Raw genomic sequence first — 15,243 nt, forward strand, 5'->3', positions numbered from 1 at the left:
AACCAAAAGAGAGCCCGCATAGCCAAGACAATTCCAAGCAAAAAGAACAAAGCCGTAGGCATCACGCTACCTGATTTCAAACTATACTACAAGGATACAGTAATGAAAACAGCATGGTACTAGTACCAAAACAGAGATATAGACCAATGGAACAGAACAGAGGCCCTGGAGGCAACGCCACACATCTACAACCATCTGATCTTTGATAAACCTGACAAAAACAAGCAATGAGGAAAGGATTCCCTGTTTAATAAATGGTGTTGGGAAAAGTGGCTAGTAGTATGCAGAAAGCAGAAACTGCACCCCTTCCTGACACCTTACACTAAAATTAACTCCAGATGGATTAAAGTTCTAAACATAAGACCTAACACCATAAAAATCCTAGAAGAAAACCTAGGCAAAACCATTCAGGACATAGGCATACTAAAACACACAAAGCATTGGCAACAAAAGCCAAAATAGACAAACAGGACCTAATTAAACTCCAGAGCTTCTGTACAGCAAAAGGAACAATCATTAGAGTGAACCAGCAAGCAACAGAATGGGAAAAAATTTTTGCATTCTACCCATCTGACAAAGGGCTAATATCCAGACTCTCCAAAGAACTAAAACAGATTTACAAGAAAAAAACAAACCCATCCAAAAGTGGGCAAAGGATATGAACAAACACTTTTCAAAAGAAGACATATATGAGGCTAACAAACATATGAAAAAATGCTCATCATCACTGGTCATTTAGAGAAATGCAAATCAAAACCACATTGAGATACCACCTCACACCAGTTAGAATGGTGATCATTAAAAAATCTAGAGACAACAGATGCTGGAGAGGATGTGGAGAAATAGGAACACTTTTACACTGTTTCTGGGAGTATAAACTAATTCAACCATTGTGGAATACAGTGTGGCACTTCCTCAAGGACCTAGAATAGAAATTCCATTTGACCCTGCAATCCCACTACTGGGTATATATCCAAAGGCTTATAAGTCATTCTATTATAAAGACACATACACATGTATGTTCATAGTGGCACTGTTTACAATAGCAAAGACCTGGAACCAACCTAAATGCCCATCGATGATAGACTGGACAAGGAAAATGTTGCACATATACACCATGGAATACTATGCAGCCATAAAAATGATGAGTTTGTGTCCTTTGTAGGGACATAGATGAATCTGGAAACCATAATTCTCAGCCAACTGACACAAGATCAGAAAATCAAACACCACATGTTCTCACAGGCGGGTGTTGAACAATGAAAACACATGGACATATAGAGGGAAGCATCACACACTGGGGTCTGTTGTGGGGGGTGAAGGGAAGGACAGCAGGAGGCTGGGGAGGTTGGGGAGGGATAACATGGGGAATGATTATACACTGTTGGTAAGAATGTAAGTTGGTTCAGCCATTGTGCAAAGCGGTTTGGCAATTCCTCAAAGAACTGAACAATCATTCAACCAAGGAATTCCCCTACTGGGTATATACTCAAAGGAAAATAAATCATTCCACCAAAAAGACACATGCACCCATATGTTCACTGCAGGACTATTCACAAGAGCAAAGACATATGGACACCTGGGATTCAACCCAGTTGCCCATCAACGATATACTGGATAAAGATAATATGGTATACATACACTATGGAATACCATACAGCCATAAAAAAGGACAAAGTCATGTCCTTTGCAGCAACATGGATACCACTGGAAACCATTATCCTAAGCAAAGTAATATAGAAACAGAAAACCAAATACTGTGTTTCTCATATGTGGGAGCTAAACATTGGATATACATGGATGTAAAAGATGGAAACAACAGACACTGGGGGGAATATAAGGGAGGAGGAGAGAGGGGAGCAAGGGTTGAAAAATTATCTATTGGGTACTATGCTCGCTATCTGGGTGATGGATTCATTTGTACTCCAAATATCAGCATGATGCAATATATCTCTGTAACAAACCTGCTCATGTGTCCCTCAATTCTAAAATAAAATGAATATTCAGATGTTAATAATAAATCTAAATGTGACACCGTTTTTATGGCTAGAATCATTAATGCTTATTAGATATGATGTAAACTATATGATCACATGATAATTCACACAATTTGATGGGATGCCACAATTTAATGCTATGTATTTGATTATTCAGCCACCCAAAAGCCAAGTAAGTGAATACCAAGGTTAAAGCTAAACTTTGGTGCATCTTCAGTAAATATACAGATACTGGGAGTGTGTACCACTAAGTTTTCTTCACTGCTAGGGTGTTATATCAAAAAACTGATGACACTGAAGTAGAACACTATAGTCTAAGACTAAATAGATTAAATATTCTGTCAATATCACAAATTTTCTAAATCCATATACATGTATCTACATGTTTGGTTTAGATCAATCAACTATAGGCTAAACTTTATTAGAATACAAGTTTGTAATTTGAAACAAAAAGAAATGATCACTATGACACAAATATACTACACTGACTACTTTTAAAATTCTACAGTAATTTCAACAGTCTTTGTGAAGAAGAAGCCATGTTTCTTCATTGTTTTAATTATTATTTTATTGCTGTTTCTGCTGGCTAGCAAAAACAAGGAATGTGAGTCCTTTTTACTGTGTTCCACTGTCCAGCTACCAGATTCTTGAGTGCCAAGAGGTAGGTGCATCAACAATAGAGGCAATAGCGGCTTCTCGATTCCTGGTTCCTTATCACTAGGTCACAATTGTCAGTAACTTCTCCAGCCTTCCAGATGTCAAGAGGCAGTGGCAGGGTGGCAGCATACTGATTACAATTTCTTGAATACATAGTTCTATGATGGATTCAAAATAAATAGCTAGACTGGGCACAGTGGCTCATGCCTGTAATCCTTCCTAGCACTTCAGGAAGCCAAGGCAGGAGGATCATTTGAGGTCAGGCATTCGAGACCAGCCTGGGCAACATAACAAGATCCCATCTCTATATATTTTTTTAAATCAAAAGAGATAGCTTATCTGATGGTTGGTTCTGTATACTTCTCAGATTCATTTCCGGAGGCCAAATCTAGAACTCACTCCTTCAGCTCCTCAATTATTTTGTAAGCATTTAATTCACTATACTAAATTACTTCTTGCTTAAAATATGTACACCAATTCCATTTTCCTGACCAATACATTTGAAAAACAGCTTATAGTTTTCTCAAAAAGATTTTAAGATATTTTTTAAAGAGTTTTTCAACATCTGAAGACTTCAGCATATCTAATATTTAATAAATACAACTTAGGAAAGAAAAGGAGGATGCCCAAATATCACCAAATTATGAGAATCCATCCAACCACTATGTATCAAAAGCATAACTCTTTGTGAACTAAAATTGTTAATATGAATCAACTTTATAGAACAAGGTTGAAATGCAGAGTGTACCTTTCTCCCAGAAAAAAAAAAATAGTAGGTAATACTGTGAGGTAATAGGGTAAGAGAGAATTCCACACTATCCTCACAACTATTTACAAGTGGTGGTATTATGCAAATAAGAAAATATAAAATGATTAAATCTAAGTTTGAAGACAGGAGATAAAACTTCAGACCCATAGAAGGTGAGTAACTAGAATGTGACTGCTCGGGAGCCTTGAAGGACTATCTTCTCAGTAAAATGGTGAGCTAAAAAAAAAATAATCTAACCATAAAATTTTTTTTAAAATGAACTGAGAGAGAGGGGAATTGTCCCCTGAGAATCCATGACTGCAGTCTTGTCGACAGTTGAGATTTAATTTGCAAGATAAGAAATTAACAAAATAGTCCAAGTGCCAGCAGAAGCAAGTTTAAGTATTTCCTGCAGTGGCACATCCTCATCCAGACTTTATAGGAGTTCCACAAATAAAGGCTAGCCAACATGAACACACACTCCAAAATCACAGAGCACATAAGGAAAAATGCCAGCATGTGTGATTTGTCAGCAGAAATAATAAGACAAAGAATTAGAGTCTCCCACCAAATAATTCAAATATTTGTATTACCTCATGCAGAATAAAAATGACTCTGTTGAAAATAATAATTAAAATAAAACATGACAGCTCTAACACAGACAGTATAAGAAAAAGTGCAAGCAGATTTTTAAAAGAATAGAATTTTCTATCATTTTATCATTCTAGGACTAATGTAGAACAATCTAGGTAGTTTAGGGAGAAAGTGATTAATTTAGTACAGCTAATTAGGTACTTAGGGCATTGCTGGAAAAGTGGGAAGGGCAGATTCTAGGCTCTCCTGGATGCCTCCAAGTATACTATGTAGGTGTCCTACCCCGAGAGCTACTACCTTTAAGTCTACATTGGAACTACTAAATGCAAGACTATATATCACAGCTGGAATTCAAATAGCAATACATCATTACTTTTGCTTTCACAAATACTGGACATCCACAAGCTGATGACCCAAAGGACTAATTCTATATCAATGATGTGATGCTAATGGGACTTGGTAAGGAGAAGTGGGTGAAAACTAATTGAGAAACATTTGTAACAACATGGATGGAACTGGCAGTTGTTAAGTGAAATTAGCCAGGCACAGAAAGACAACCTTTGCATGTTCTCACTTATTTGTGGGACCTCTGTCGCCAGGCTGGAGTGCAGTGGTGCAATCTCAGCTTGCTACAACCTCCGCCTCCCAGGTTCACACAATGCTCCTGCCTCAGTCTCCCAAGTAGCTAGGATTACAGATGCCCACCACCATTCTTTACTAATTTTGTATTTTTAGTAGAGACAGGGTTTCACTATGTTGGACAGACTGGTCTTGAACCCCTGACACTGTGATCCTCCTGCTTCGGCCTCTCAAAGTGCTGGGATTACAGGCATGAGCCACCACTGGCCTCAAATCTCTTAACAACAATAGTGGATATTTTTTCTCCTTGCAGTTTTATCAGCTTTTGCTTTATGTGTTTTGAGGATGCATTAATATTTAGGACTATTGCATTCTCCTGATGAATTGACCCCTTTATCATTGTGAAATTATCTTCTGATAAATTCCTTTGCTCTGGTGTTGGGAAAACTGGCTAGCCATGTGCAGAAAGCAGAAACTGGACCCCTTCCTGACACCTTACACTAAAATTAACTCCAGATGGATTAAAGACTTAAACATAAGACCTAACACCATAAAAACCATAGAAGAAAACCTAGGCAAAACCATTCTGGACATAGATGTAAGCAAGGACTTCATGACCAAAACACCAAAAGCATTGCCAACAAAAGCCAAAATAGACAAATGGGACCTAATCAAACTCCACAGCTTCTGCAGAGCAAAAGAAACAGTCATTAGAGTGAATCAGCAACCAACAGAATGGGAAAAAATTTTTGCAGTCTACCCATCTGACAAAGGGTTAATAATATCCAGAATCTACAAAGAACTAAAAGAGATTTACAAGAAAAAAACAAATAAGCCCATTCAAAAGTGGGCAAAGAATATGAACAGACACTTTACAAAGGAAGACACATGAGGCTAACAAACATATGAAAAAAGGCTCATCATCACTAGTCATTAGAGAAACGCAAATCAAAACTACATTGAGATACCATCTCATGCCAGTTAGAATGATGATCATTAAAAAATCTGGAGACAACAGATGCTGGAGAGGATGTGGAGAAATAAGAACACTTTTACACATCGTGGAAGACAGTGTGGTGATTCCTCAAGGACCTAGAAATATAAATTCCATCTGACCCAGCAATCCCATTACTGGGTATATATCCAAAGGATTATAAATCGTTCTACTATAAGGACACATGCACACGAATGTTCATAGCAGCACAGTTTACAATAGAAAAGACCTGGAACCAACCCAAATGCCCATCGATGATAGACTGGACAAGGAAAATGTGGCACATATACACCATGGAATACGATGCAGCCATAAAAAACGATGAGTTCGTGTCCTTTGTAGGGAAATGGATGAACCTGGAAACCATCATTCTCAGCAAACTGATGCAAGAACAGAAAATCAAACACTGCATGTTCTCACTCAGAGGTAGGTGTTGAACAATGAGAACACATGGACACAGGAAGGGAAGCATCACACACTGGCGTCTGTTGGGGGGAAACAGGGGAGGGACAGCAGGGGGTGGGGAGTTGGGGAGACATAGCATGGGGAGAAATGCCAGATATAGGTGACGGGGAGGAAGGGAGCAAATCACACTGCCATGTGTGTACCTATGCAACAATCTTGCATGTTCTTCACATGTACCCCAAAACCTAAAATGCTATTAAAAAAAAAATTCCTTTGCTCTAACAAGCAGTTTTCCTGCTGAAAGCTATTACAGAGCTTTAGATTGTTAAGACTAGTGTCTTTTATTCAATCTGTTACTTTTAACATATTTGTCTTTATATTTAAATTTTTTTAATATATATATTTGAGTGTGTTTTAGGTTTTGGGGTACATGTGAAGAACATGTAAGATTGTTGCATAGGTACATACATGGCAATGTGGTTTGCTGCCTTAAGAAATATAGTACAGGTGCCGGAGCAGCTGCCGCCGAGTCCGGATCCCACTGCTGTGCGCCCCCTGACGCCCGCCCGACGTGCATTCCTGGTTCCTTTTGGTTCCAAGTCCAAAATGGCAACTCTCAAGGATCAGCTGATTCATAATCTTCTAAAGGAAGAACAGATCCCCCAGAATAAGATTACAGTTGTTGGGGTTGGTGCTGTTGGCATGGCCTGTGCCATCAGTATCCTAATGAAGGACTTGGCAGATGAACTTGCTCTTGTTGATGTCATTGAAGACAAATTGAAGGGAGAGATGATGGATCTCCAATATGGCAGCCTTTTCCTTATAACACCAAAGATTGTCTCTGGCAAAGACTATAATGTAACTGCAAACTCCAAGCTGGTCATTATTATGGCTAGGGCATGTCAGCAAGAGGGAGAAAGCCGTCTTAATTTGGTCCAGCGTAATGTGAACATCTTTAAATTCATCATTCCTAATGTTGTAAAATACAGCCCCAACTGCAAGTTGCTTATTGTTTCAAATCCAGTGGATATCTTGACCTATGTGGCTTGGAAGATAAGTGGCTTTCCCAAAAACCGTGTTATTGGAAGTAGTTGCCATCTAGATTCAGCCCGATTCCGTTACCTGATGGGGAAAAGGCTGGAAGTTCACCAATTAAGCTGTCATGGGTGGGTCCTTGGGGAACATGGAGATTCCAGTGTGCCTGTATGGAGTGGAGTGAATGTTGCTGGTATCTCCCTGAAGACTCTGCACCCAGATTTAGGGACTGATACAGATAAGGAACAGTGGAAAGAGGTTCACAAGCAGGTGGTTGAGAGTGCTTACGAGGTGATCAAACTCAAAGGCTACACATCCTGGGCCATTGGACTCTCTGTGGCAGATAGGGCAGACACTATAATGAAGAATCTTAGGTGGGTGCACCCAATTTCCTCCATGATTAAGGGTCTCTATGGAATAAAGGATGATGTTTTCCTTAGTGTTTCTTGCATTTTGGGACAGAATGGAATCTCAGACGTTAAGAAGGTGACTCTGATTCCTGAGGAAGAGGCCCGTTTAAAGAAGAGTGTGGATACACTTTGGGGAATCCAAAAAGAGTGGCAATTTTAAAGTCTTCTGATGTCATACCATTTCACTGTCTAGGCTACAACAGGATTTTAGTTGGAGGTTGGGCATGTTGTCCTTTTTATCTGATCTGCGATTAAAGCAGTCATTTTTTTTTTTTTAATTGCATTTTAGGTTTTGGGGTACATGTGAAAAACATGCAAAGTTGTTGCATAGGTGCATTCATGGCAGTGTGATTTGCTGCCTCCCTCCCCCTCACCCATATCTGGCATTTCTCCCCATGATATCCCTCCCCAACTCCCCCCCCCCGCTTTCCCCCCGACTCCTCCGCAACAGACCCCCGTGTATAGTGCTCCCCTCCCTGTGTCCATGTGTTCTCCTTGTTCAACACCCTCCTATGAGTGAGAACATGTGGTGTTTGGTTTTGTGTTCATGTGTCAGTTTGCTGAGAATGATGGTTTCCAGGTTCATCCATGTCCCTACAAAGGACGCTAACTCCTCGTTTTTAATGGCTGCATAATATTCCATGGTGTATATGTGCCACATTTTTCCTGTCCAGTCTATCATCGATGGGCATTTGGGTTGGTTCCAGGTCTTTGCTATTGTAAACTGTGCTGCAATGAACATTCGTGTGCATATGTCCTTATAGTAGAACGATTTATAATCCTTTGGATATATGCCCAGTAATGGGATTGCTGGGTCAAATGGAATTTCTATTTCTAGGTCCTTGAGGAATCGCCACACTGTTTTCCACAGTGGTTGAACTAATTTACACTCCCACCAACAGTGTAAAAGTGTTCCTATTTCTCCACATCCTCTCCAGCATCTATTTTCTCCAGATTTTTTAATGATCGCCATTCTAACTGGCGTGAGATGGTATCTCAATGTAGTTTTGAAGCATTCCTATACACCAATAATAGACTTAAAGAGAGCCAAATCAAGAACGAACTGCCATTCACAATTGCAACAAAGAGAATAAAATACCTAGGAATACAACTAACAAGGAACGTAAAGGACCTCTTCAAGGAGAACTACAAACCACTGCTCAACGAAATAAGAGAGGACACAAACAGATGGAGAAACATTCCATGTTCATGGTTAGGAAGAATTAATATCATGAAAATGGCCATACTGCCCAAAGTAATTTACAGATTCAACGCTATCCCCATCAAGCTACCAATGACCTTCTTCACAGAACTGGAAAAAACCACCTTAAACTTCATATGGAACCAAAAGAGAGCCCACATAGCCAAGTCAATTCTAAGCAAAAAGAACAAAGCAGGAGGCATCACACTACCGGACTTCAAACTCTACTACAAGGCTACGGTAATCAAAACAGCATGGTACTGGTACCAAAACAGAGATATAGACCAATGGAACAGAACAGAGGCGTCGGAGGCAACACAACATATCTACAACCACCCGATCTTTGACAAACCTGATAAAAACAAGCAATGGGGAAAGGATTCCCTGTTCAATAAGTGGTGTTGGGAAAACTGGCTAACCATATGCAGAAAGCAGAAACTCGACCCCTTCCTGACACCTTACACTAAAATTGACTCCAGATGGATTAAAGACTTAAACATAAGGCCTAACACCATAAAAACACTAGAAGGAAACCTAGGCAAAACCATTCAGGACATAGGCGTAGGCAAGGACTTTATGACCAAAACACCAAAAGCATTGGCAACCAAAGCCAAAATAGACAAATGGGACCTAATCAAACTCCACAGCTTCTGCACGGCAAAAGAAACAGTCAATAGAGTGAATCGGCAACCAACAGAATGGGAAAAAATTTTTGCAGCCTACCCATCTGACAAAGGGCTGATATCCAGAATTTACAACGAGCTAAAAAAGATTTACAAGAAAAAAACAAACAAGCCCATTCAAAAATGGGCGAAGGATATGAACAGATACTTTACAAAAGAAGACATACAAGAGGCCAACAAACATATGAAAAAATGCTCATCATCACTGGTCATTAGAGAAATGCAAATCAAAGCAGTCATATTTTAAGATGGACTGGGACAAACATCAATTCCTGAAGTTAGAAATAGGAACGGTTTGTAAAATCCTACAGCTATATCCTGATGCTGGATGGTGGTAACCTTGTGTAGTCCTAAATTGGTTAGTGTGAAATAGTTCTGCCACCTCTGAGACACCACTGCCAATGCTGCACACGCTGCAGTTGCCCCTTGAGCCAGAGAGATGTTCATTTGTTATATAACTTCCTGGCTCCTTCACTGAACATGCCTAGTCCAACATTTTTTCCCAGTCAGTCACATTCTGGCATTCAGTGTATAGATCCAATATCGCATGTCTTGTTCCAAAGGATCTTATTTTGTGAACTATATGTGTAAGTAGTGTACATTACCATACAATGTAAAAAGATCTACATATAAACAATGCAACCAACTATCCAAGTGTTACACCAACTAAAACCCCCAAGAAACTTTGTATAGTGAAAAAAAAATAGTACAAAATAAGATGGCAAAATAAATCCAAATAAATTTGTACTTTGGCACTACAGTGGAATAGATTCTTTTTAAAAAAGTTCTCCCAGTACAAAACACTAGATCTTGGAGAAAACAGACCTCTTAATTCATTGCTGGTTTGTACTATATAAACGAAATCTCCAGGCCCACACTCAAGACAGACACTCCCTCTACACTACACCAAGACAGAAACAGAAAAAATTAAAATCCTCTACACTTAAGACAGGAACAGAAAAACAAAACAAAACATAACAAAAAACACAAAATAAAACGAAAAGAAAACTTAAGCTGAAACAAAAGCAAGAAAGCAGCAGAAAGCATCAAGCAAGAAGCAAGCTTGAAAGATGGGGTTTATCCCTGAGCGCAGATAACAGCATTTGCCTGTTAGTTTGCAATTGACCTGCAGACACAAAACCTTAGGCTAGTAGTAAGGGTCAAGGAGCTTAAACTTAAGACAAGGCATTCAATCATGATCCTCAAAGGTGAAGAGAGTATGCCAAGGAGTTTGTACCACCTCATCCAAAGATCCAAAGAAGCAACGAACTCAAATCATACTGAAGGAAAACATACACAATTTATGCCCTCTGTCTTCTCGCAGATTAACACATTCTCAAGGAAATAAGTCACAATAATATGCAATAGTAACCTTAAATTTAGACTTGTAAAGACTTAAAATATTGAAATTATCAAAAATATAAAATATTCGATTTTTTTAAAATTAGAAATAGACTTACGAGGGACTGTAATGAGTAAACAGGAAGTTAAGAAGAATCAAATGAAAAATATATTTATTGAAATTAAAACCATCATTCTTGTTTTAAATAGCAGGTAAGATGCTGCTGAAAAATGAATTAGTAAACAAAAAGACAGAGCTGATGAAATTACCTGAAATGCAGTAAAGAGAAACAAGATGAGAAATATGAGAAATTAAGAGACATGAAAAATACAGTAAGAAAGTCTATCATTTGTATATACTCCTAGAATGGAGAAGAAATATTTGAAGAGCTAATGGAGAATTTTACAGAACATTAATTAAAAGATACAGGAAGAAGCCAGTATATACCAAGAATAAAAAGAAATTCACACTTTCAAATATTACAGTAAATCTGCAGAACACCAAAAAAAAAGGAGATCATCTAAAAACAGAGAAAAACATCACCTAAAAAGTTGATTCTGAGGCCCAAAGATACTGAGACTAACTTAAAGCCACAAAATAAGTAGCATAACTGCGACACAGCCCCTATATTCTCAATCCATAAAATATATTTTTAACTATTTTACCTTCTCTTTTTAAACTGGCCAAAACCATTTACTTTTTCTTAACCACTTTTTCTTAAGACCCTTCTAGCTGTCCAAGTTCCTGAAATCATTAAAAGGATTACAAAATGTTTCAATAATTTATTTACAAAAAGTCATATATTCTTTTCATAAGTTTAATTACCTTGCTGGAATACTCCATGTAAAAAATACTATGTTCCTTGATTCAGAGCACTAAATATTTACATGGTGAACAATTTCTTATATTCTTGCTCCAAGTTACTGTTCTTGATAACCTCAAACTACCCATTTAAAATCCTTTGTGTTAGCATATTTTCAAATTCCAAGGAATCCAAAACTAAGTTAAAATTTCAGACCTGGGGCTGGGCAGGGTCGTTCACGACTCTAATCCCAGCACTTCGGGAGGCTGAGGAAGAGGATCACCTGAGGTCAGGAGTTTGAGACCAGCCTGGCCAACATGGTGAAACCTCATCTCTACTAAAAATACCAAGATTTGCTGGGCATGGTAGCACATGCCTGTAATCCCAGCTACTCAGAAGGCTGAGGCAGGAGAATTGCTTGAACCTGGGAGGTGCAGGTTGCAGTGAGCTGGGATCACGCCACTGCACTCCAGCCTGGGTGAGAGTGAGACTCTGTCTCCAAAAAAAAAAAAAAGAGAAAAGAAAAGCAAATTTCAGACCTGGAATAAAGTATTTTTAAGCTACTCTTTGGTTCATATTTGTGTACTTTATTTTTAAAGTCTCTTCTTTAGATTATATGTGCAAAAACTGTAAACATGAGACCAGGATACTCCCATATTAGTGCTGAAGGATACTTTAGTATATTCTATAAATATCCTCCATGTCTTGCAAATTATATAATTATGTTCTCAATCTTGTATTCAATTTTTAGTTTGGCAGGCAAAAGAGTAAGGCAGTAACAATGGGAGAAAGAGGACATCCACCAAAGGACTTCTTCCATTAACCAGTATTCTATAGGTCCATTACCTTGCATTTCTGGTGTCCATCTTTCCCTTAATTTATTTGCACGGAGAGTTCCTTATACCACTGTTCTCTACAACATACACACTTCTCTCACTTCAACTCCTCACCCTGGCCCTAGCCAAACCATTCATTCATTCAACATTTACTGAATGGCCTTTGTGTGCTAGGTTATTTTGGTAGATTCTAGGTGTATAAAGAAGTGTTAATTGAATACAAATTACTTTGGCACTTTAAAAGTCAACATACTAAATGTAATGGAGTACTTTAGTCAAAACTACCTATATTTTTAATAGGTTAGTTGGCAGTAGGATTTCCTATTTGGTTATATCCTAATAGGCTGAATTTGAGATATTCCACATTGCTCAGGAAAAAAAAAAATGTGTTCTTTACCATAGCATTGCAATGATTTATTTTTTATATGCAAGCATATACATCTCCCCACAAATTCATGAAAAATATTCTGTTCATCATGATATTCTTTTTATTGAAAAGCAACATAAAATGGCTTTAAGACATAGAAGATAGTATTTTATATTATTTTTTGTTATAAATATTTTTATGCTTTGTGCCAGACTTCCTGTAACTATTCCTGCTTTATCTGGAAGAGTTAACTCCATTATTGAGTATCTATTAGTGTTTAATATAGAAGAGCTTAATAAACCACTAATCCAAAAATAATGGTATTCCCTTGCTTTTCAGACCTTTTTGCTGAATATGCTTATTTATGTCCAATGTGGAAATCTGATCCTGTTCTCTTCCACTCTGCCAGCAGTTCCTTTTGTACTACTTCTGGTAGTTCATAGAAAACTTGAGGATCAATGTCAGAAGGGAAAGTAATTTTCTCATCTACAGAATCTTGCTCTCTATTTTCTGTAAGTCCTTCAGGAGAGTCTGTTGCTACTGTTTGCTTATGGCTATCTGTAGCATAGTTTTTGGAGAAAGGTTGCTCATTCCGCAAATTTGGAAATGAACAACAAACAGACACAGCAGGATTTGAATTCTTAAAGTGGAATCCTTGAGGTTCTTTAGGTCCTTGACTCATTTGTTCATCTTTTAATCTATTATCTAAATAATATGAATAATCCTTTTGGCTAGACAGATAAGAAGAACTACTTCTATTTAAGCCTGATGTTCCCGGTTCACAAGGAGATACAGAGGACACCTGTTTGCTACTGGAAGAATGATTTCTAGGGTTTATGGGAGTATCTTGCATTTGTTTTGTAGAAAAGAAAGACAATACTCCTTTAGAGGCATGTAATGGACAACTCACACTTTCTTTCCCTTGAAATTTTTCTCTAGATTTTCCAGAAAGGATTTCGTCTTGAATATCTACTGGAAGCTGCTTAAAGACTTCTTGGTCAACACCTTCAGGAAGTGAACAGAGTGAGAATTCGTTAATGTCTTTTTCTTCAGAAAAACTTGTAGTATCTAGTAGAGATTCCCTAGTTCTTGTACTTTCAACTCTTCCACTTGGTAAGAAATCCTGGTTTGCTTCTTTGTCTTTGGGAAAATCTTCCATATGAGTGTCTTTCATTTTCTAGAACACAAGAATAACAGACTAATTTAGATATCCCTGCTGCTGCTGTGTGCCTATAGCTATTACCTGACATGTTTCTAACCTACTCAATAAATTCAATTCTTTGTGGCCACTTCCAAACAACTAGAGATCTACTACAATTAGTCACACTATTGTGTGAATCTTGACTCACTATTCCAGGAGAGGTTTCCTTCCTAGATAGCACTGAAACAAAGGTAAATATGCATTTGGAGACCTGGGAAGATTTTAACAATTATGTACCCAAACTTTCAATTCTATAAATAAAAGAACAGTGGCCTAGAAAAGCAATTCACCTAAGGGTATTTTTCAAAAAACACACATACAGCATCAAGGGCTCATTTTCCAAAAATTACTATTCTAAAGGGTAACCTTTAAAAAAAAAAGAAAAGAAAAAAAACCTATAACAAAAACCCAATATCATCAAGCTACAGTACTAATTTATATTTATATAAAATAAAAATTTAAAGATACATTCAACTATAACTTGCATAATTTTTCTATATAGTTTTTCACTTAAATATCTCCTCTAGGTTTAATCATCTTAAAAATATAAACATAGTAAAATATAACTCAGTAAACATAATACGATATTAACTCCAAAAAAGTAAAAGGAGTAGAAAAGATTCGGGCTATTATATTTATTGAATACCTATTGTGTGACAAATACATACAAGGCACTTTCACTTATATTTACTTCTCTAATGCCAGTGTAAATGAGCACTTTTAATTCCAATTTCACAGATTAATTAAAATGTAAAAAGAAAACACCTTTGTAAATTTAATAAATAAAATAAAAAGGGTCACAGAAAAAAAGTAATTTGAAAAGAGAATTAATTCACTATTTCCATACACTGTCCTGTTCTCACTTTGAACTTAAATGGAAATAAAAAGGTTACTAAAATTATACTGACTAAACAAACAAAAGCATTTTACGTTAACTATAGGCATGAACAATTTAGTAAAAAATAATTTTTTAAGGCAATCCACATTTACTAAATAGAGGTTTGTCTATTCGTAAAAGGGTTTTGTTTGAGTCATCTGAAAATGTGACTGTCCTCTGCCTTTCTATTGCCACACTGTTAACTTTACAACTGTAAAATCAGTAGTCAATTCTATCAATATTGCTATCAAAATTCAATACTCTTTCAAAACCAAGAAAATGTAAATACTTTAACAAAAAAATCATGGGAAAAGTACTGGTAACTTATGTGTCAACTAAAAGATGAAAAGATGTGACTTCTAATATCTTAAAATATTTTGATACTTATGAGCTAATCCATATTTTTATAGACTACTATAAAATGTGTTAACAATTCCAAAATAGAGAACCTCTATAATGTTCTATCTTTTATACAGTGATGCTTACGTTTTCTTCTTAGATCACAGTATATTTAA

The 15,243-nt window shown here is 37.2% G+C and overlaps 2 protein-coding genes across 8 annotated transcripts in view; one reads left to right on the forward strand and one right to left on the reverse strand.

The window, feature by feature from the left end:
* POLI (DNA polymerase iota) overlaps positions 1–15,243 on the reverse strand; it is a 44,387-nt gene that overhangs the window by 7,689 nt on the left and 21,455 nt on the right. For 3 of the 4 annotated variants that reach the window (XM_021673554.2, XM_021673556.2, XM_021673555.2), the window contains exon 10: positions 12,749–13,827. The exons of the other annotated variant lie outside the window; for it this stretch is intronic. In XM_021673554.2, coding sequence (XP_021529229.2) covers positions 13,009–13,827 — 819 coding nt within the window. In that variant the 3' untranslated portion in view covers positions 12,749–13,008. Of the gene's footprint in view, positions 1–12,748; positions 13,828–15,243 lie in introns of those variants that run through there. 4 annotated transcript variants of the gene reach the window in all.
* On the forward strand, positions 6,563–7,674 carry LOC110568838 (L-lactate dehydrogenase A chain-like). 4 transcript variants are annotated; one of them, XM_064378966.1, is made up of 2 exons: positions 6,581–7,267; positions 7,537–7,674. In XM_064378966.1, the coding sequence occupies exons 1-2, from the start codon at positions 6,581–6,583 to the stop codon at positions 7,672–7,674; spliced, it is 825 nt and encodes a 274-aa protein (XP_064235036.1). The 4 variants fall into 4 exon arrangements, with proteins under 4 accessions (XP_064235038.1, XP_064235036.1, XP_064235037.1 ...); XM_064378967.1 differs by having other exon boundaries at positions 6,581–6,822; positions 6,997–7,633; XM_064378965.1 differs by having other exon boundaries at positions 6,581–6,811; positions 6,977–7,633.

The sequence above is a fragment of the Aotus nancymaae genome, unplaced genomic scaffold (assembly GCF_030222135.1).
Source record: "Aotus nancymaae isolate 86718 unplaced genomic scaffold, 86718_ANA_hifiasm-v0.15.2.pri h1tg000020l, whole genome shotgun sequence".
NCBI classification, from domain to species: domain Eukaryota; kingdom Metazoa; phylum Chordata; class Mammalia; order Primates; family Aotidae; genus Aotus; species Aotus nancymaae.